Source organism: Ambystoma mexicanum, chromosome 11, assembly GCF_040938575.1.
Source record: "Ambystoma mexicanum isolate Mex_15411 chromosome 11, UKY_AmexF1_1, whole genome shotgun sequence".
Lineage (NCBI taxonomy): Eukaryota > Metazoa > Chordata > Amphibia > Caudata > Ambystomatidae > Ambystoma > Ambystoma mexicanum.
Genome location: NC_090934.1, coordinates 222813681 through 222836832, shown reverse-complemented (window position 1 = coordinate 222836832; position 23152 = coordinate 222813681). Strand labels below are relative to the sequence as shown.

Sequence of the window (23152 nt, the reverse complement as noted above, 5' to 3'; positions counted from 1 at the left end):
GTGCTTTCCCCGTGCCCTTTCACTTGTGCTTTCCCCGTGCCCTTTCACTTGTGCTTTCCCCGTGCCCTTTCACTTGTGCTTTCCCCGTGCCCTTTCACTTGTGCTTTCCCCGTGCCCTTTCACTTGTGCTTTCCCCGTGCCCTTTCACTTGTGCTTTCCCCTTGCCTTTTCACTTGTGCTTTCTCCTTGCCTTTTCACGTGTGCTTTCTCCTTGCCTTTTCACGTGTGCTTCCCCTTTTGCCATTTCACGTGTGCTTCCCCTTTTGCCTTTTCACATGTGCTTCCCCTTTTGCCTTTTCACGTGTGCTTCCCCGTTTGCCTTTTCACGTGTGCTTCCCCTTTTGCCTTTTCATGTGTGCTTCCCCCTTGCCTTTTTTTTACGGGTGCTTCCCCTTTGCCTTTTTTTACGGGTGCTTCCCCTTTGCCTTTTTTTACGGGTGCTTCCCCTTTGCCTTTTTTTACGGGTGCTTCCCCTTTGCCTTTTTTTACGGGTGCTTCCCCTTTGCCTTTTTTACGGGTGCTTCCCCTTTGCCCTTTTTAACGGGTGCTTCCTGTGTGAAACCAGAAGGTGTCTCACCCGCTAGTCCCTGTGGATCTCTCATCCAGGTGGCCAGGACACGGCCATCACTTTTAGATCCAGTTCCAGGGGATGGAACAGTGCGGGAGGATCACCTGGATGAGGGGTCCTCGGGGTGTGTAAGTGGGACACCGGATGTGCTATCCCCTTTCCCGTAACACCTTTTCCCCATCCTACCAGGTAGGATACTTGGGAACTCAAACCCCACCCTTTCCGACAAGAACACTATCTCACAGACAGCTCACTGTGAGCGGAAACCGACTAACATACAAGCCGTATACCTGACATGTCCCAACACAAGGGTCAGGTGGAGTCAGGCAATTACTGATAATTACACACACGACTTCCATCACCCATTCCCACACGGATAAAAGGCTGAGCACAAAAGCACACTCTCAGCAAGGTGAAAACGCACGTGGAAGCAGCATTTCCAAGATGGCAGTTTAATATGAGGAGAAAGACGGCAAGACCAGAGAGGGTTGCATTGAGGGAAGTGCCCCTGACCTTTTTGGAGAAAAAACGCTACTTTTACAAGCCCTCGAGAACAAGAAACATAAGACCTGGAATTAATGCTGAAGAAAGGTGCATTGTGTGTCCAAGATGCGCTGGGCTCTCCCGTGTCGATCGCCAAGGCTGGGAGGAGCGATAGCCGACATGATACCGTCATTGGCTCCTACAACAAAGCAGCCCCAGTAAAGTCGGCACAGCCGGTGAGTTGGGGAGACTGATAGCAGACCAGTCTGTGTTAGAACCAAGGTTTCAAGCGGCAACAATGTCTGAAAAAATCTGAAGAGAACAGTTTGTGAAGCGTATGTGATGAGTGAAGCGAATATTATTATTATTATTTTTTTTTAAACTTACTTTATTGGCATTTTGTCATTAAACAAAACGAACTAACAAAAAGGCCATGCGCCGGCCATTAGGAAAGAACAGAGTCACCCTCAGCCCCCCCGCCACATTCCAAAGTAGACAGTGTCCTTGTGCCCGGGGTATTATCTCTGTGGCGTAGTCTCCAAGGATAGTTCATTGAGTAACGGGCTGCCATTTGAGTCTCTTGACATGGGAGAAGATTGTGAGTCCAAAGCATCATTTGTTGAAAGCAGGTACGGAACGAATGGACCCCAGATGTCTGGCGGGCGCGCGTGTAGTGGTAGAGTCTTGATGTAGTCGGTTTCCACATCCTGGCAGAAAGTTATGTCCTTCAACCAGAGCTCCAGACTTGGTGGAGGTCCTCTGCCCCAGTTGTAAGCAATTCTTCTTCACGCTAGGACTAGCAGTAGGCCCGTCAGTTTTCTCACTGTCTTCGGTAGCGTCCGGGTCAGGCCCAGCAATGCCATTTTTGGTTCAAGAACTAGCTCTGTTCCTATTATTGCGGAAGTTCTTTCAAATACTGCGCCCCAAAAAGAGGCCACCCGAGGGCAAGACCATGCCAGGTGAAGGAAGTGCGCTGCAGGTGCCCCGCATCTGGCGCACTCTGCTGATATGGAGTCTCTCTGAGTGTGTAGTTTGGCTGGTGTGTGATAGATTTGATGGAGGTAGTTGAAGTGGATCAACTTGAATCTCGAGTTAATCGCTACTTTTTGAGTGAGCCTTCGTGTATAGGTCCATTCTCCGTCCGCAATTGTGCTTTCCAGTGTTTTTTCCCATCTTTTTTTTGCGTTTGGGCAAGGCGGGTGCTGTCCGCCGAGGAGAGCCTTGTAGATGCTTGCTACTAGACGCCCGTCTCCTTGGGCTTGGATTGTATTATGAAGGAGCAGCCAGATGGGTGGTTGTTGCGGGAAGGTCGGCATTACCGCCCGCAGCGAGTGTCGAAGTCTGAAATAAATGAAAATATCCAGGGCATTATTGCCTCCTTTTTCTTGGGCCTGTTGTGAGGTCAAAAATGTTCCTTCTGGAAAGAGATCGTTCATAGAGTGTAAATGTAGCTTTTCTGCCTGAACTTTTTCGTTCGTAATGGGAATTCCTGGGATGTGTTTGATCGGGAGAAGAGGAGAGAATCTGGATGTGACGTTATTGACTTTAGCAATCTTTTTCCAGTTTGAGTATGTGGTAGCAACGGGGTTCATGGATGGTTGGGTGACTGGAAACTGACCAAAGATTATAGAGCGAAGGAGATGCGGTGTCGCCAGTGCCCTCTCTATCTGTACATGGGGTCTTATGAACTCCGTGGCGTACCATTGACTGAGGTACTGGGCTTGGGCCGCCCAGTAATAGCATTCAAGGTCCGGAAGTGCCAATCCTCCTTGTCGTTTCGGCAGAGTTAGTGTGGTTAGATGAGGTCGAGGACCATGCTTTTGATGCGCTGAAGAAATGTTTTTGTAAGAAGCAGCGGAATATTTGAAAATAAATACAATAATTTCGGGAGAATTATCATTTTCACTAGTGGTACCCTGCCCCAGAGAGTGAGTGGCAGGGATTTCCACCTGTCGACCTTGGATTGGATGGCAGCTGCAGCGGTTTCATAGTTGTCGCGTATGACACCTTTTTGTCGGGACATGTAAATACCAAGGTACCTAACATGCGAGTGTTGCCACTGGAAGCCGAAGTCGTCAGCGAATTCAGTGGTGGCAGCGGTAAGTGGAAAGATCACTGATTTGCTGTTGTTGATCTTCAGGCCTGAGAAGCGCCCAAACTGTATTACTGATCTCATTGCCGGGTTCAGGTTTTCATCTGCGTTCCGCAAGAACAGGGCTACATCTTCTGCGTAAAGTGAAATGATCATCTTGTGTGGGCCGAATGAGAGGCCTCTGTGGAGGTGGTGCGTGCGCATATCGGAAGCTATGGGTTCCATAACCAAGGCGAACAGGAGCGCAGAGAGTGGACAGCCCTGTCTGGTCCCCCTTCTTAGCTGGATGTCGGCTGAACAACGACCTCCCAATATGATATTAGAAGTTGTTTTTTTGTAGAGTACTGAAATTAACTGTATAAAGCGCTTGCCTAGGCCCATCCTTTCTAGGACTGTGAAAAGGAAGGGCCATTCGACTGAGTTGAAGGCCTTCTCAGCGTCCAGAAGCACCGCCACTGCCTGACTATCTGGTTCGAGGGCTTCCATTCCTCCAAACGTTCTTCGTATTCCATAAGAGGTGTTTCTACCAGGAACGAAGCCTGCCTGGTCTGCTAACACCATGGCGGGCATAAGGGGGAGTAACCTCTTGGTTAGTATTTTTGCGAAGATTTTATTATCCAGATTTATCAGTGAGATCGGGCGGTACGAGCCACACTCAATAAACACCGAACTGTAGTCATTTGTCTGTCCTTCTATTGATACCATGCATTCCTTACATTCCCCCTTGCCTTTTTTACAGGTGATTCCCCCTTGCCTTCTTGAAAGGCACATCCCCTTGCCCTTTGGTGGGCACGTCCCCCCTTGCCCTTTCGCGGGTGCACCCCCCCTTGCCCTTTCGCGGGTGCACCCCCCCTTTGACCTTTTGCGGGTGCGTCCTCCTTGGCCTTTTGCAGGTGCGTTCCCCTTGGCCTTTTGCGGGCCCATCTCCCCCCTTGGCCTTTTGCGGGCCTATCTCCCCCCTTGGCCTTTTGCGGGCCCATCTGCCCCCTTTCTGGCGCCTCCCCCCTTGCCCATTTTCTGGCGCCTCCCCCTTGTCTTTTCAAGTGGGCTCTCTTTGTCTTGCTGCGCTCTTCGCCTTGCTTTTTACATGCATTGCTTGTGTTTTATCGTTGGTGTTCGACGCCCCCCCCCCTTTCCTGCTGTTTCACATGCTTGTTCTGGCTCCTTTGGCTGCCATTTCACGTGGCCCCTCTCCCCCTGGGCTGCCATTTCACGTGGCCCCTCTCCCCTTGGGCTGCCATTTCACGTGGCCCCTCTCCCCTTGGGCTGCCATTTCACGTGGCCCCTCTCCCCTTGGGCTGCCATTTCACGTGGCCCCTCTCCCCTTGGGCTGCCATTTCATGAAGCCCCTCTCCCCATAGGCTGCCATTTCACACGGCCCCTCTCCTCCTGGGCTGCCATTTCACGCTGATGCTCTTACCCCTTGGCTGGAGGAGAGCTTAAAGAATTGACACAGTGAGGAATTCTCAAGGTGGGAGTCTGCTTGGTGTTCAAAAGATATTTAATCTTTTAAGACACTGAATTTCTGCGTGACGGTCTCTTTGGGCATGAACTGTGAAGGAGTAAATGGGAGTATTAACATAATGTTTGGCACCTGGCAAACCCCTGCTCTATTCAGATAGACCAATGTATATAAAATGAGAAATGATCAGGGCGGGTCTGAATATACTGTAAACCAGAAATATCCGTAATGTGTTTACCTAATAAGGACAGTAAACATAAAAAGGTGGTATGATACACAAATGAAATAAATTCAACACATGCAAGTGGTATTATACATTACAACAGTGAAACACAGGAAAATACTTAAAACATATATTAACAAACACAAATTATTCATACAATCTACAAATGATATATCATATGAATGTGAGATGACCTCTTTACATTTTATCGGAGCTGTGTTACAATATACATGCTTAATTAATCAGCTAAGTCAACAGTGTGCAAAATAAACACTGTGTAGTAATTGGGTTGTCGACACAACGTGTTTCGGCCTATAAAAGCAGTTGACATACTGTGGTTGGATCGGCCTTCGTGGCTGAGTTAACAAAAGTGAAAGAGTGGAAACGGATTAAAAATCGGAGTGGTCCTGCAACGGGTCAAGCAAAATCCTGTGCACAAATCTTGGATATTGATGTAGTAAAGAAAGTTGATGGCAAAGTAGATAAAGTAGGTCCGATGCCGGCAGAGGGAGATCAGTTGAGTTTTGTGTTGGAGCGGATCTGAACCGTGAGTCACCCGAGAAATTGGATACGTAAAAATCCTAAGAAAATTGTGTATATGTTAAAAAACTAACTTTGTGTTAAAGTGGATCTGAGCCCTGTGGAGGGTGATCCAAGGTTAACACTAAATCACCTGAGAAAAGAGTGCGTAGGAGAATCCTGAAAGGAAAGGAACTTTGTGATTTTTTTTTGTTGCATCAGGCCCTCTCAAGGAAAAGAATTTGAACAGCAAAGAGACTTTGGTACAGAAGGCTGTGATGTGGAGTTTTGAACTGCACCCTCGTGCTAGAGAAGCCAAAGACTGTGCTTAGCTTGTGTGCCGCATTATCCCGTGCTGAAAATGTGCGGCTTGAATGTCCTCACAGATAATTTTTTTAACGCTTTTCTTTTGCACAACATTGTTTGCCACATTATTTGTATTTAGAGGCAAGGATTGGCAATAGGTTTATTCGTATAGGCCCTTTTAGTTTGACAAGATATCACCCGGACTGTGCTGTTGTTATTCGATGTCGTAGCTTGCTTACATCTGTAAATTTAAGATTAGATGGGCATTTTTCAAACCCATTTAAGGTTCAATAAAAAACCCTTGAAATGTGGTCACTTGTGTCTCTTACTGTTGATACCATGCCTTCCTTATACACCTTGCAGCACTAAACCTGTTCAACATTAAATTTGACTTGTTTAAATGTACACGCATGTTGAAATTGCAAACCTAGGCTGAGTTACCACCAAATGAGCCCAAGCCAAGATGGTCAAAACGAGCGCGGTCAGTGGTTGGCCAGATCATCTCCTGGAAGAGAATGTTGACTGTCTTTCAATCGTAGCTCTAGGAACAGTCGGTTGCAGTTCTTTAGAGCTCCTTAATGGGGCATAACTAAACCCAAAGAAAAATCAATAAGAATATTTTCAGGATAGCAGAGACTTTGAGTGACATGACCCAGATAAGATTGGTGGGAGAAATTTGAATACTGCTAGAAAAGAATATTTGATATTGTAGACATTTTGCAATTTTAGACTAAGTAAGAAGAGAGAGACTTTCATTTGCAGAATGAAAAATTAACTGGTGAGCGCAATACTGTAATGTTTTCATATTCACACTCAACTTAGAGTGAGTCTTGGAGAGAGTCAGATGCTGTGAATAGCGTTACAGTAATGCAGATCTTACCGTGTGCCTGGCGTTAGATAAGGAGCACAGGAGTACTTTGCGGAGCGTTGGCAGCGTGAGAACAACTGAATAAGTCACTGAGAATTTAGTGGTACTCGCACAGTTAAAAATGTAACATTTCTGTGTGTTGTCACCAACAGGTCCTTTGTGAAAAGACTGGGGTTTTCAAGAAATATCTACAACAGGTTTTAATTGAGTCATTTTAGGATTGGGTTACGGATGCATAATACACCAGTTGCACTGGGAATTGTGAAGGCATCATGAGGTAGACACAGACAATAGGGTCAAGTTTGGTTCACTAAAGCTTTATTAACCTAAAAGGCAGAATGGACTAAGGCTTAACTTGCCTTATGCTAAGGTGGGATTTCCCTACCTAAAGAAAACTAAGGATAGTCTGTGTCAGGAAGTCCAAATCATATGTTAATGTAGGTCTGTGTTCAAAACCTATACTTGCCCTCACAACTAACTGAATACACTATGTAGGGATGTCGGCATCAAAATGATTAGTGTTCAAAATAAATTTCAGAGCTTCTTCCAGCTCTTGGCTTGCAGTCAGCTTCCCATCCCCCAAGTTCTAAACAGTTCACAAGGCATCGAGGTTCCCTCCCCCAAGAGTTCCAATCCTCCAGCTTTTCAAAAACTGCACAGTTCATTGGGACACTTCCTAGCTCTTTGGATATCGGCACTCTTCACTAATTCACATATGACTTCAAAATCACATAAGAGATTGTTGGAAAACACAAGCTTCTTTATGGATACATTCCGTGGCTTTCCCATATAGGGCCCTGGTTCTAGGTGCAGTTGTCGGACCACACAGTCCACCCATTACAGGTCACGCAACCGATAACCCTTCTTGATGGCAGACCATCAACAATGTGCCACTGCTTCCATTTGATGGTGATTTCTTGCTTTATTCACCTGGGTCACAATCTTCTGACACTGTACAGTGGCTTGGGTGGCCACCATGCACTTGTTATACTTTCTTGTATTCTTCTGGCTCTTGCCAGTGCAGGATTCCTCATAACATGCAGTTCCTTGAACTCTTTATGCTTTAGCCAATACTTGGTTTCTCAGATAATACGGTTCGTGGTATCAACCAAATTCATCACCCCTCTTTCACGCCATTCAGTATTCACAAATACTCAAAAACTTGCTTTCGCTTTGTTCTGAATTCAAAAAGTGCTTATTCTGGCTTTCATTTTGTTTGGTAATCAAAAGTACTCATCATTGCTCCATTCGGTATTCAAAAGTACTTATGATTCTCTTTTCATTTGTTTTTCAAAAGTACTGGTAATTACTTTGTTCGGTATTCAAAAGTACTTAGAAGGGTTTTCCTTTCATTTGGCATTAAAACGTATTTGTAATTCAACAATTCACATGGGCTCAACCGTCCTCTCGCCGTGCTTAGGCCCCCTTCTCCAGACGGACTCAACGGTTTATCATCATCTCCCGCCTGCCACGGTTAAACTTCTGTGTGGTGTCTCGCATCTGTGGCGTGCTGGGATTCGGCGGCTTTGCTTCTCCCACCGGCAGGCTGTCAGCAGGACAGACACTTCCTCACGGGTCCTCTGGCTCTCGTCTGCTTCACTCCAGCAACCCACCCTGGACATCTGTCTCGCACCGTGTTCTTCTTCTGCTGCCCCAGCTCTGCACTTCTCGGGACTCAAACAAACCTCTCATCTCTATGCACACCACCAATCGTGGCTCCGGCACTCCCAGCTGGCTTAAGCCACTCCGATTCAGTCTCCATTTCTGTAAGGTGGGCACCTTTTAAAGTTCCTGCCATCCTGATTGGGCCAAAAAGGACTGATCCACTTACTACTGAAGTGGTAGTCCTGCATTACTCTTGCGCTCCTCCTCCTCGTCTCAGTAACTTGTTGAGGTTTATATGTGTGTGTATTAGAATGAGGTTGTGTTGCTCCAGTTGATCTCTTCCTCATCTCAGTAGAGTACGGTTGATTCTTGGCGGAGGTTTTAGGGGATGTACAGGGAAAGGGCTGACAATAGCCTATGAAGGCTTGTGGGATGGAAGGTTCCTTATGAAAAGGACATGGGTGGGATACTATGTCTCACCAAGGACATTCTCTCCCCAATCCCCAAGTTCCCTCCACCCGGGTGATCCTCCCTCGCATGTCCACCCCCAGGGTCAGGATCCAAAAGCAATGACCTTTCCCTGGCCGCCCCGAGAGGATGATTCAGGGGGAAAACAAGTGAGGACGTCCTCAGGTTAATCACATAATGCACTTTTGTTTTTTAAAGGGTGATGGTCCAACATGGCGAGTCCATATAGCAGGACTCCCGAGCAAGGTTCTGTAATGGGAACAAAAATTAACCGAAACATGTTGGGAGATGAATGAGCACCATCTATTCTTGAATCATCCCGGTAGAAAGGTACTTACATGTGTGTGCAAAGACCCCCCCCCCCACCAAAAACACACAAAACATTAAAAAGTGTATTATGATAATAATGATTTTATTGCATACAATGTATATTGTGAATAAAAATGTGTTTTTTGCATTGGTAAAGATGTTGACACTGTGATGGTAATTGAACTCTTTGCATAACAAATATTTAGGAGTACATTTCAGCTCTATAGTGTTCTGTGCCACCAAATTAATTCTCATCTTCTCGCAGTGTGTAGTCTTTTCTGACATGGGGGGTGTGGGCTGTGAAAGAGACTGTGATTCTCTCCCTTTCCGGGTAGCTTATTGCTTTGGCTGAAGGTCTTAGCTGGACAGGTTTCCAGGGTTGCAGAGTCGCCTCCATGCCCTGAGCAAGTGTTTTGCCCCTAACTTTGTACTAGAGCTTTGGCCATGTGCACTCATTAAGCTCCTTTGAATGTGCATGAATGCTGCTGTGAGAGCCAGCAAAATAAGGACATGGGTTCTGCCATTTTCCAACACAACAGACCCTACAGATAAGGGGTGCATCAGTCACATTTATTCCCTACAAATAGGCAAATACTCGAAAAAAATAAAAATAGGCAGTACAAATACTCCCAACAAAAAATAGGAAAAAGACATGAACATTGTGCCCCTGCTTTCACCCACACAGCTCCATGGATCTGTTTGGACCAGTAGAAAACATAGTACCGCAGGAAGAAACTACTATTATAAATGCCGATAGGAAGAAGTTAACATGCATCTTTTAATGTTCATGAATAACTAGGTGCAAAGAAGTAATTCTCACAAAAACATGACCGTTGTCCAGTTAAAACACATTTCTACTTGCTAGTAAAATACTCCCTTTGGGAACTTGATGTACATTTGTACTCCCTAAAAATCATTTTACTCTCAACTTTAAAAAATAGGGAGTAAAATACTTCTGCTTCCAAATCTGATCGGGTGCACTGCATCCATGCATAAATTCATAGGAAGCCAGGAGCCTATTGTACACAGAGCCTTGCTAAACAATTTCGAGGTAGCGGTAACCATTAACTGTCAAGCCAATTTCAATATGAACTGTGCTTTTTGATTCGAATAACATAATCAATTTTTAGCAAGGTCGGAAAGAACCCTTTTCTTGCTACTGTGAGGATTTTTTGTAGAAGGCCAGGAATCCCTTTTTCAGGTAACTCCTTCACTGCTCAATTTTGTTTCAATTATTCATCACTGTAAATCTGTTTTCAGTCCTTATGGGTGAGCTGCTGTAGGGGTTTCTTGTCATTTAGAGGCTGAGTCTCCCGAAACCTCCTATTCCTCCTCTCTGGCCTGCCATCTGACTCTTGACAGCATTGTACCCAAACCTCTTTGTCCTCCTTTGTTGCACTCCTCACCCTCTTCTGTCCTGGTCTTAACCCCTATTTGTGCCTCACCTGGATCTTACCGTTTTCCTTTCAGGAACCCTGCAGTACATGGCCCCGGAAATTATTGACAAAGGTCCCAGAGGATATGCAAAACCAGCTGATATTTGGTCTCTGGGCTGCACAATCATTGAGATGGCCACTGGGAAACCACCGTTTTATGAGCTGGGAAGCCCCCAGGCTGCTATGTTCAAGGTAAGGTCATCCCACCCACATCATACCAGGTTCTGTGTCCAAAGACTAGAAATTTGATAGAAGTGGAGGAGAGACTGGCAACTGTGTTTGGGGAGCCTTGGAAGAAGTATGGACCCCTCAACAATGAACAGGGGTTGGTTGAGTTGATGGGTGTGGCTGGAGAGTCTCTCTGCACTGATCAAAGGATGCGTGGAGTGCTTTGCTGTGCCCCTTCTTTGTTTATTGTAGCTGACATAGACCTCGTACCTCCTATGTTCTCCAATGGTGGATGGGCAATAATTGTGTGTCCTTCTCCCCATCAGGTAGGCATGTTTAAGATTCATCCAGAGGTGCCAGAATCCATGTCTGAAGAAGCCAAGTTTTTTATCCTGAAGTGCTTTGAACCTGATCCAGCTACAAGGGCTACAGCTGCAGCACTGCTGCAGGACCCATTCCTCTCAGGGTCTGGCAAGAAGAAGAGTCGGAGACCGGCAGTGCGAGTAACCATAGAGAAAGCCAGTGCAGGTGGGTAATTTCTCTGCACTCTTGTGATGGGCATACTCAGGATCATCCTCATCAAGTTTACGTCCACTCACTGATTCCCACTCTGAGTAGCATTCAGTCTCTTTTGACCCTTTCTGTTTTTATGATCAAAGTAAGATGATTGAGATGTGCTTAATTCAGACACAAAGCCAGAGCCCTGACAGTTTTCAGGAAAAGCTTGAAAACATACCTCTTCGATTGATCTCCTTCCCTCTTATCCATGCTGACACACTGTCTTGTCTTTGATGGTTGTTCTCTCGTGTGAATGTCACAGCGCCCAAGATGCCTGCAGGCTTTCGGTGCCTTACAAATAAATACATTTTCTTTGTCGGGGCTCCATCACACTCTCCCAGCTTAAATCATAAGGCTTAAAGGGGTTTGTTCTGTCTGACCATAATTTAGTAGTAAAACGGATAGACCCTAAAACATATCATTGGTAGAACAATTTTCAAGTCCACACATACAACACAAATATTGCAGTACAAGCTTATGCGAAATAGACTGATGATGGAAGATGTATAATTAGTGCCCAAGTTGTTTATTTGGTCCAAATCCGCCCAATTGTTTTCATGCTGTGGCTGTTCAAAAGTTGCACTTTTTCATTGTGGGAACATTAATGGGCGGAGGCAAAAAAGCTTTTCGTTTTGTAACTAATCTTGCCCAAAATCTCCAGTTTGGGGACAAGGGGGTGCCATTACTAACATTTTGTTGGGAACATTTCATGCAAATCTGTTCTGCAAATCAAAAGTTATTAGCAATAGAATTTTGTGAAAGGTCTATGTTCACAGGTTTTAAAAAATATATTTGTTTATTGTTGCTTGGCAAAGCAGCAAGACAGTCAAAGCCATCACATTGATACAGCATGGGTTACATCAGCAAATACATGTTACAAACATAACAGCTGGGCTCTCACATGGGATACAGCAGAGACGCATGAAATCATGATGGGGAACCTAGTTCAAAGGGGAGTCATGACGGGCTTGGAGTGGGCAGCAAACTTGTGTCTTCAGTAGTCTCATCTTGTAGTGTATGTAAATATGTACGGAAGGGTGGCCATATGTCTCGAGGTCGGCAGCCCACTGGGTGAAGGTTGATCCAGCGTTCCTCCGTGTCTGATGCCCAGGTTTCATGTTTCATGGTGGGGGGCAGGCATGCTTGAGTCATAGCAGCAGTATGAAGCGATTTGCAAGGAGCAGACACAGACTGGCAAATTTACAGACCCTGCCCGAAAGTAAGGGGAGCTTGTGAAATAGGCAGTTCATGGGGGCTGCGTCAACCATACAGTCTAACATAGTGGCTATAGCAGTACAAACATTGCTCCAGAACACAGTGATTCGGGGGCAGACACGGGCCATGTGGATATAGTTGGCATGGTCCGTGTGGCATCTCGGGCATTGCAGAGAGCACTCGTGGGACATAATGTACAGCCTAGCTGGAGTATAATGGAACCTATGGAGAACCTTAAATTGGATTAAGTGGAGTCTGGCATTTAGGGAGACCCGTCTGGTCTACATACACATGGCGTCCCATCTTTCATCGTTCATGTCTGCAGTGAGTTCTCTGCCCCACGCCTCACAAAGCTTGGTGAGTGGTTTAGTGATGTATTCCTGTAGTAGGCGGTACAGGTGTGATACTGCCTTCGGAGGCGATGTGCTATCGCTCACAAATGCTAGGAGTGTATGGTCAGGGGGTCGAGAGGGAAACCCAGGCCACAACAGTCTGACCGCCCGGCGTAGTCCTGCGTATTGTATCCACCGGGAGGAAAGCCCACCCATGCCACCGGGTAGTTCAGCCCGCGAAACAACGGAGCAGATCTGGTATAAATCAGCCAGAGAAGAGTAGTTGTGAAAAGCAGAGTGAGTAGCTGTAGTCTATCCCACCCTGGGGAATCCCAGTATAATAATATAAAGCGGGAGACCACCATGGAAGGGACAGGTATTGCCAGTGTGTTTTCGTATCTTGTCCCAAGCCATGGCAGTGACTGCAGCAGGGTTGGAGAATCCTGGGTCAGTACAGAGTAGGGCAACACCAGCGATCAGAGGTCTCTGGGCCGAGCCGAATGATGCTCAATTCTTACGTGCAGTAATGGAGGGTCATCCGTGAACCAGTATAGAGCGTACTGCTCCTGGGCGGCGAGCCAATACTTCTCGAATTTGGGGGCTGCCAGCCCTACCCGATCACATGGCCTTACCAGTGTGGATCATTTAAGTCTCACGGCACCAGGGTGCCACTGGAAGTCGCTCACTGCTGTGTACAGTTCTTTGACCACGCTGTGCCGGGACTAAGAGGGATATTGAAGAAGCGGTATAGCAGCTGCTGTAGTAAGATAATCTTTTTTTATAAAACCTTTATTTTTGTTGTCATATGCGTTACAACTCACAAGCGAACATAGTTCACATTGTATTAGCGTATTGTCTTCAAGCAAGTAAAAGTACATTAAAGCAAAGGAGCTGGTGCGCTCGGAGTCGAGTGTTCCGGCAGTTTTGATAATGTTGTCGCTGAGTATGGTTTATTCAGTATCTTCCAGTAAGATCATCTTAAGCAGGGATACCTTACCAGAGAGTGAGATAGGTAGCTTAGCCCATGTGCAAAGTTTAGGCTCGAGTTGTTGTTAATGGGGACCATAGTTCCGTTCATACTAATAATCATGGTGCGTAGTGACTGACCCCAAGATACTTTATTTCTGTGGGAGCCGATTAGGATAGCAGGGGGCAGGGTGAGTCATGGCATCCGTAAGGCGGAAGAGCTCGGACTTTCCGCAGTTGACCTGGAGGCTGGATAACTGGGAAAAGTACTTAATGTCGCGCATAATTGGTTAGAGGTTAAGCTCCAGGTCTCTTGTGTATAGAAGCGCGTCGCATGCATATAGTGAGATGATCACAGGGGGTCTAGATATACGTATACCTGTTTGTGAGTTTGTCGGAGCAAGTCTGCCACGGGCTCCATGGCAAGCGCAAATATGAGCTCGGAGAGTGGGCAGCCCTGCCGAGTGCCTCTGCATATGTCAAATGGCTTAGAGAGCCGGCCATTAGTGCAAACAACGGCAACAGGTTGGGCGTACAGTAACTGCACCCATGAAATAAAGCAGGGGCTGAAATTGCACTTTTCAAGTGCAGCCCAAAGTAATTTCCAGGACACGGCATGAAAGGCCTTTTGTATGTCCAGCAGAGCGGGCACGCATTAACCCTGGGGTCAGTCTGGGAGAGGATATTAAACAATCACCGCAAGTTAAGAGCAGTAGACCGGCCGGGGACAATCCTGACTGATCGGAATGTATCAAATGGGGGCATTTATGGGGCAAGGCGAAGTGCAATGGCCTTAGCGAAAATCTTGACGTTGTTGTTGATCAAAGAGAGGGGTCAGTAGGATCCACATTGCATGTGCGGTTTGCCAGGCTTAAGAAGGACCGTTATCACTGCGTCCCTGAGTGTGGAGGGCAGCACCTTACGCTCACAGGACTCCTCCCACAAGGCCACCAAGCAGGGTGCTAGAGTGTACTTGTAGCACTTATAAACATCCATGGTTAGCCCGTCAGGGCCAGGGCCTTACAAGGGGGCAGGGCCTCGATCGCCCATAGTATTTCCCCGATGTCAAGCGGGAGGTCCAAGGCCTCTCTAGTTTCGGTCGATAGGACCGATAGGGGCAGCTCCTCCAAGAACACCTCTACCGCAGGGGCAGATAATGCGTCATTATTAGTATACAGCGCTGAATAGGGGTGAAAAATCTTGTTTACAGTAGTATCCGTGTGCACAGGAAGCCTGTCCGAGTCGTTGATCAATGTAATGTGTTGCACACCCTCTTCCCGTCGAACCAACCTAGCCAGAAGACGTCTGGTCTATCCCCCTCGTAGTATTGGTGCACACTTATCGGATTATCGAGAAACTGAAGTTCCCTATCAACTGCATCTTTAAATGCATCAAGTGCATCCTTTATTGCTTCCAGGGTTGCGGGGGCCTGGGTCGCAGCATATGTAGTTTTGAGGTGTTTAAGAGAAGCCTCGCTGTTCTCAATGCTCCTAGGTATAGGTTTGAGGATACCAGCTTCCTTGGCCAAGGCCATGCCCCCGATGTAAGCTTTAAAGGCATCCCAAAGTGTGTGGCGAGGGAGTCGACTGTGCCCGTGTTAATGTCAAAGTAATCATTAACGCATTCACCCAATTCGGATCTGTAAACAGGATCTGAAAGAGACTGTGGTTTGAGCCTCTGTGTATGCCCTGGGGATTGCTTGCCGTTAGGACAGTGTAATTAAAGAGTGGTCTAAATATGTCCGTGGGAGTATGTCCGCATCATCTATATGGTTTATCAGGGTGCCAGAAACAAGCCAATGGTCGATTCTAGAGTGCAAGTCCTGTAAGCTTAAGTAGAATGTGTAATCGCTGGCTTGCGGGTGTAACTGTCTTCATGCGTCAGTCAAACCCAGTCCCGCCTGTTTTTCCGATATTACCTGTGCAGTCCTGGATAATTGGCGGGCTCTACTTCCGGATCTGTCAAGACAGAGATAAGAGATGGTTTTGAAATCCCCAGCCCTGAGAATGTGAATGAGAGGGTAAAGTGCAAGCATGTCCGAGATCTGTGTGTAAAAATCTGGATCGTCTATGTTGGGCCCATATATATTGAGCAATACAATCTCAAGCCCCGCCAGGTCACCATACAAGAGCACATACCGACCCAAGGGGTCAACCCGATTGGCCTTTGGTACAAATTGTATTGTTTTATGAATCAAGGTCAATACGCCTCTACTTTGAGGCGAGTATTGCGTGTAGTATCACTGTGGGCCCCAGTTTTTGGCAAATCTTTCGCAGCCTGCTGCTAGGGAGTGTTTCTTGTAGGAAGAAGATGCAGGCTTTGTGCTTTTCCACATGTAGTTGAAGCTTACGCTTTTTAGAGTAGTTACCCAGACCGCTAACATTCCAGCTTATGCATTTTAACGTGTTAGCCTCCATCTAGCACCAGTGCATGGTTGACATCTGTGTCGGGAGGACCGCTTGGTTGGTACCCCATGGAGCAATCCGAAACCGAAATGTGCCATACAAAGGCCTCGCCATTTACGTCAAGCATTTTACATAACACCCATCCCATCCCGCCACCCGCACCCTCCTCCCAATCAGGGGGATGAGAAGCTCAGAACAACAGGAAACATTTCAACTTTGCATAGGGGGGCTGCTTGTCAGAAGCAGTCCGCTTCTTTACATGACAAGTCTGTATAACTAGTGTCATAGGCGCCATATCACCTAAACAATCACAAGGGAGAGAACCGAGAGTAGTGGTCTGTATAGGCCCATAACAGGAACAGAGTGATCCGTCTTCAGTAGTATCTCTGCTGCGACCGTGGGAAGTGAACGAGAACATAGCTACAAGGCTAGAGAAATCGGCCCGGGAAGTGTTGATCTAAAAACTTAATTGCTGCCTCTGGAATCGTGAAAAAGTATGTCTTCTCAGAGTGCTCCGCACAAAGCTTGGCGGGGAACAACATGGCGTATCTGATCCCTAGGTAGCGAAGCATCATCTTCACTGCAAGAAAGCATTTGCGTTCCCTCTGTACTGTAATCGAGAAACCGGGATAAAGATGGATCCTGTTATAGCCCAGTGTCCGTTCACCCTTTGCCCGAGCCGCTCGCAAGAGAGCGTCCCTGTCGTGATAATTTAGACCCCTAGTCATGATTGGACGAGGGGGAGCCCCAGGTCTGGGTTTCACATTCAGAGATCTGTGGGCGTGCTCTATGGCGAAATGGGTTGACAACCTGGAACTATCGAGCAGTGAGGAGGAGGGTGTGCTCAACAAAATCTTCTATGGGGCCTGAGATGTTATCCTCCGGGACACCAATGATGCAGATGTTTTTGCACCTCGATCTGGACTCGAGGTCATCATTCTTCCAACTAACAATTTGAACTTCTTTAGTGAGAGGAGTCAGGTCGGTTCTCGGCGCGTTAGGGTCATCTTCAGGCACTCCAATCCTGTTCTCGACCTCCACAACCCGAGCGTCCGTATTTTCCATGCAGACTTTTATTGCGCTAATCGTGCCGCTCATGTCATCCAGTTTTGTATTTAGAGTTGTAAACCCATCTTGCATGGAGTCTATCATTTTCTGCAATTCCGGGTTCTTCGTTGGTGCGGGGTCGGAGGGGGGGGCAATCTGCAGTGTCAGACATACCAGCAGCGTCCTTCGGGTTGGATTTGGCAAACATATTTATGGAACTTTGTTTCTTGCCACCACCTTTGGCCATAGCTGTGGCGCCGCTGAAGGGAAAGTGGGGAACCACAGGGTTGAGGGCTAGGCAGGAGGAGAGCAAGTAGTGCATCACAACAGGGGGATGCAGAAAGAGATAGGAGCAGCACAGCTGGTGGAAGCAATAGGGTATGTGTGGCGAGCCCGTAATAGAGGTCAAGTATCTCTCTTCTAGTGTCCCATGTAACACAGGTGGTGGTTGGTGAGCAATACAGGGCTGTATGAGCTGGCCAATGTGGAGAAGCGCGGTTTCTAGGGAATGATGCTGTTCAGCAAGTACCAGAAGAGGGCAAGATCAGGGAGTGTGCAGCACCCGCATCTAGGGACAGGAGGCGATGGGCTCCCATGTCAATGTGTTCAGGAGGTAGCCCGGAAGGGGGCAGACACCTTTCAGGGCGTCGGTTCACTAGCAGAGTGGTAGTCCAGGGCCTAATAAGTCTAACAGGAGGTGGCAGACCACAAATTAGGAGAGACCCTGTCTTGTAAGACAGAGCAGGGAGACTGCACCGCCGGTAGGTTGGCTCCAATGGCTGCGAAGGAGGAGCCCCCGTGCCAAAATCGGTGATGTCAAGCATGCCAGCACGTGGGAGGCCGATGTAGTGGGTCAGGCACACTGTTGCAGTCGGGTAACCCCAGGCGTAGCAATATCAGAGCATCTGGAGTGGGCGTTCCTACCTTAGCTAGCGAGCAGGTGAGGATCTTGTAGGGTAGTAATAGCCAGAGCTGTAGGTGTCCTAGCAGGTGATGTGGGTAGGTGGGACAGGGAGCCCGGCAGTTGTGCAGTCACTCGAGGTGTTGCTGCGGGCCAGCCAAGGGAGGGGGCCGTCTGTACAGAAAGATAGCCGTTCTGTAATCAGAGGAAGTAGCAGCGAGGCACAAATTATGCCTACAGGTGTACGGATGAAGGCCGGGGCGAGGAGGAGCCCCGATGTGACAGTAGGACAGCTCTTTAATGAGGCACTGGGCTGACTGGACACCACGCTGATCAGGGGTGTACCGTCTGGGAAGTCTGAGCACAGGATTTCCAGTGTACCTGCAGGTGGGGGGGCCGATGTAGAGGTCCAATACACTGTTGCATTCAGGTCTCCATAGGCGCAGTAATTCGGGTAGCAAGCACTTGAGGGTCTTGTAGGATTGTAGGATGGTAATAGCCACAGCTGTAGGTGTCGCAGCAGGTACCATGGATAGGTGGAACAAGGAGTCAAGCAGCAGTGCAGTCAACAGAGGTGCCACCGTGGACCAGCTGAGGGAAGAGGCTGGCCGTTCAGCAAGTTAGCCGTGCTGTACATAAAGGACAGCCACAAACCGCTGCAACGTAGGGGCAGGAGCACCAGGGCAAGGTGGAGCCGAACCCCGGCGCGATGGTATGGCAGCCGTTGAATGAGGGTCCGGGGTCTGTTGAGTCCCACAATGATCGGGGAGATCCGTCCAGGGGTTCGGCACTCCTGGGTGCACAGTCAGGGGGGAACCATGGCCTCAAAGTTGCTTGGAGGGGGAAGGCCCCCTTGACGGCAGGCACGCCTCTCGAATGATTCCAGCCATTAACGCTGAAGGGCAGCGGCAATGCGGTCCCCGGTGTAGGTCTGGCGGCACTGTAGAGAAGCTGGAATTGCAGGGGCGTGAGAACGCCAACAACGCTATTGGACCCAGTGGGAAGGTATTACCCAAATTGTTCGTTTACAATTGTTCGAATGAACAATTGACCGAATTTAAAGGGTCACAATTGACCTTTTCACAATTGACCGCATATATATATATATCGCTTTGGTAATATATATATATATATATATATATATATATATATATATATATATTATGGTTTTGGGCGGGTTTGGGTTGGGTGGGGGGTTTCCCCCAGCATATATGTTACAATTGACCTTCACAATTCGGTCAATTGTGAAAAGGTCAATTGTCATTCGAACAGTTGTAATACGAACAATTCGTATACAACCAGTGGGAATGCACCGATAGCATGGATCACATTCCGGGGTCAGACAGCCAAGGGTACAGTAATGTATTCGGAGGCGGTTGGGTTGCGTGTGATCTCAGCTCTGCGGCCGTCCTAGTGCAGGCCACACAGGATCTCCAGGATTACAGGAGCAGGGTTGAAGCTGCGGGCCAGTTGAGCAGCTGTCGAGGTGCCTCATCTCGAGGGAGTCCTTGCAGGCAGCTAAGAAGTGTAGGTGCCGGCCGAAGGATGGAATATTCGCTGTGGAGATCAAGCGAGCTGCGGAGCCACTTAATTAGGTGGCCAACTTGCAAGCACTGAGCAGCGCCCCTCATGTTCACAGGTTTAACCTTAACAATAGGGCGGTGACTGCCACTCTATAATAAATATGTACATAATGGCAGATGTTCCGATGGTTGGGAATTGCAGCTTCTCAGTGCTTGGTTGCAACGATGATATGTTGCCGATTGCAAGAACACTGAGAGCCCTTCAGCACCATATCTCAGCGTATACTACCTTCATGAACAAACTTGACCTCCAGGTGAATGCGTGGCATGTCCAGAGACAGACTGCTCTATGATACTAATTCTAAAAATATTGCCAAAGATGACCCCAGATTCATCATCTCATTTGACACTGCCTCCAACAACATACGTAAAATCATTGAAAAACACTGGCGTGTCCTCACCTTAGCCTACGATTTGAGGCCTATTCTGGCCAAACGCCCGACTTTGACATACAAACGTGTACCGTCCCTTAGAGATAAACTTGTGTCTAGTTTTCTACTTCCTGGTGGCAAGAATCAGTCCTCTACCACTTGGCTTCCAGTGTCTCCATTGGGGTTCACCAAATGTATGAAGTGCAAAGCATGTGCCCATGCCACAGTACAGAAATCATTTGTTCATCCAGTCACGAAAACTCAGCAAAAGATCAAATTTGCTATCAATTGTGACACGACATTTGTTGTGTATGTGCTTTCATGCCCTTGTTCGAGATGGTATGTCGGAAGTACATGTAAACTGAAGCTTAGAATCTTGCAACATCTGAGAGCTATTAAGAACTCTGACCCGGCGTACCCAATGGCCAAGCACTTTAAATCTGAACATGATAATAATTTGAAAATGTTAACTTTCTTTGCAGTGGCACATGTACCTCCACATCCTAGGGGAGGTGACCGTGTCTTAAAATTGAGACCAGATTTATCCTGGATTTCGATACAAAGCATCCCAAAGGACATAATGTTGATGAGGAGATGTACACTTTTTTGGGCACTTGACATTCTGATTTTTGATTCTCGTTTGCTTGATTATCTGCTCCTCATACATTTATGTGATTTTCCTCTTGCCACCTTGGTCCTGATTTCCCTTCTCTATGTTTTTTTGTTCCTTCATGTGTATGTTCACTTTGGACTTTGTTCTTGTGTTTTTGAAGGGGAGTTCTTTCCAGTTTGGACTGATTAGACTATATATATTTTTTATCCCTTTCCTTATTTTTATTTAATTTTTGATTTAGCTTTATTTTTTGCATATTTGGGGAGCGGTACACATCATGTTATGTTTTCCTCACTTTGAGGCTCATATGCAGTTTTCCTTGTATCTGTGATTTTTGCTCATGCTTGCACAGCGGTTTCGCCAGCCTCATTTCGTAGTCTATTTACGTGGAGTCATCTGGGGCCTTTCATCTGAAAAATACTGCATGTCCTTGGACATTTCTGTTAATGGTATTGTACCATTGAATGTTAGCTCGCTGCTGTCGCACTTGCACTTTAGTACAGCCTCATTATTTTGAGGTTGGATAGACACACCACTGTCTGGCTGCTATCTACGCACTTTAGCAGGGTAACTCCTCTGCACTTTTGGACATGTAGTGTTTTATTAGCCGTTTTTATTGACCACCACGGCTGAAACTCTGGCTGGCTTCTCCATGTTGCATGAATGGGAATAGTTCAACTGGTGGATAAATATGATGAGGTTTTATTATTATCTCTGCGGTTTTAATGTCTATATTGTGGCTCAGATCTTATAAATTATATGTTTGGATGGTTTTAACTTTGAATAATTGTGATTCTTACACCATTGAATCATTAATATGGGGGAGTGGGCTGTTTTATATGTATGTATATTGTCATGGATGCAAATTTTGCCAATTCAGTGATCACTTTTGTTTGATTCATCAATTATATATACTTATTTGTTTTGCATTTGATTTAACATATCTACTGACCATCTTTGCATTGAGCAGCTCTTCTCCTGCTGTCCTGTTAGGGGCGCGTTTTAGTGCTTATATTCATTTGCACTATTTCTTTCCATGCATTTCACTCTTTTCCATAATGGCCGCCTTCTTTTCTTCCCATATCCTTTACTTTGCAATGTCACGGACATAGTTGTAGGACTGCTTTTCCATTGTTTATATGTACCGGTTAATCCCTTCTCCCCTTACGTGATCAAGCACTGAGTTAGCGCGAAACGCATTGTTTTGCAGGCTGCGTACCATGGCGCCCTGCTTTTGTTTGTCTACCTGTTGCTGTCTATGTGTTGTCAATTATTTTGTACAATGCAATTTTTATCTTTTAAAAAAAAACATTAAAGACATCTGTTTTCCAGGCAATGTCTTTGTAAGTTTTGTCCGGTATTTTGGAGTGCGGTTTTAACGCCTGGCCCGCGGGAGTGCGGTTCACCATTTCCTCTCGCCATTTGATATATATATATATATATATATTTCTGAGGCTTGTGGAATCTGCTTAGATCACATGCTGTGCATAGGCCGACATCTAGTGGAAGCTGCGGAGTATTACAGTTTGTTTTTCAAAAGTCGAAAATGGGCGTCGACACAGGCGTGCCAGTAATACTATCCCTAGTGTGACGTCCACTGTACCCAAGATCCCTCACGCGTGTAGGATCCTCAGATTGTTTTTTTCCGCCATACTGGTCGGAAGCATCTTGCGGAGTTCCCTGGCCTTAGCCATACTTTTGCTGTTATTATAATTATAATTCTTATTCATTCCCTTCCCCACCCCAACGTCGACCCTCGACGACGGCTGGAGAAGTCATCGACCGTCGACTGCTGCACGACGGATCTGGGCCTCGGAAGGCCGCTGGCCTCGGCCCGGGCCTAGTAGGCCGCTGGCCTCGGCCCTTACAAGTAGGGAGAGTGGGGGGTGGTACATACTCTTCACTCTTGATATATAGTTACATTTTATATATTCCTACACTTAGCAGCCCGCTGCCTTAAGGTGCGTATGGAGGGTACCCCTTTTCAATTCTGCCCCAAGTGCAATCGCAAATACCCTTGGGTCGACAGGCACGCCACGTGCAATCTCTGCTTGCCGAGGGATCACCCCGAAGCGAACTGCAGAGCGTGTAGTAGGTTTAAACCTAAAACACTTAAGGACCGTTCGACAAAGCGTTGGGCCCACCACGCCAGGCAGGAGGCCATGGCAGCGGAGGGCGCCTTCAGCGATGGCAGCGACGCCGTACTTTCGGACGGCGAGGGCATTATGGCGTCGAAAGACAGCCGGCGAGCGCAGGTCCCCGACCTCGGAAGGTCGTCCGGCAGGGCGGCTATGGGGAAGACCCCCGGCGACGCAAGCGCTACACACCTAACACACACTAAACACACTAAGACCAACCGGACCTCGACGACGTCGACTTCCCGGAAAGAGGCACAAAAAGAACGGTCCGACTCGGTGTCCTCTGGGCGCTCTCGATCGAGATCACCTCACGACGCAAGGCAATCATCCACTCTTGCCAAGAGTGCCTCGCTACACACATTAACGGAAGTTCGATCGTCGGGAGACGAAGACGACTTCCACCCCCAGACCGCGCTCCAAGATACCGAGACCGCGGTTAACACCAGTGAGGCCCCACGCCCGAAGCACACAGATACCTCTCCAGACCCTCAGCGCCAGGCGTCGAAAGTCTCTGGG

At 47.3% G+C, this 23152-nt stretch overlaps 1 protein-coding gene across 1 annotated transcript in view; it reads left to right on the top strand.

Annotated features, from left to right (window-relative positions):
* Positions 1-23152, top strand: part of MAP3K6 (mitogen-activated protein kinase kinase kinase 6) — a 1613301-nt gene that overhangs the window by 839650 nt on the left and 750499 nt on the right. Inside the window, exons 19-20 of the mRNA XM_069622894.1 lie at positions 10374-10531; positions 10834-11035. Of these exons, the coding sequence (XP_069478995.1) occupies positions 10374-10531; positions 10834-11035 (360 nt within the window). The remainder of the gene's footprint in view (positions 1-10373; positions 10532-10833; positions 11036-23152) is intronic.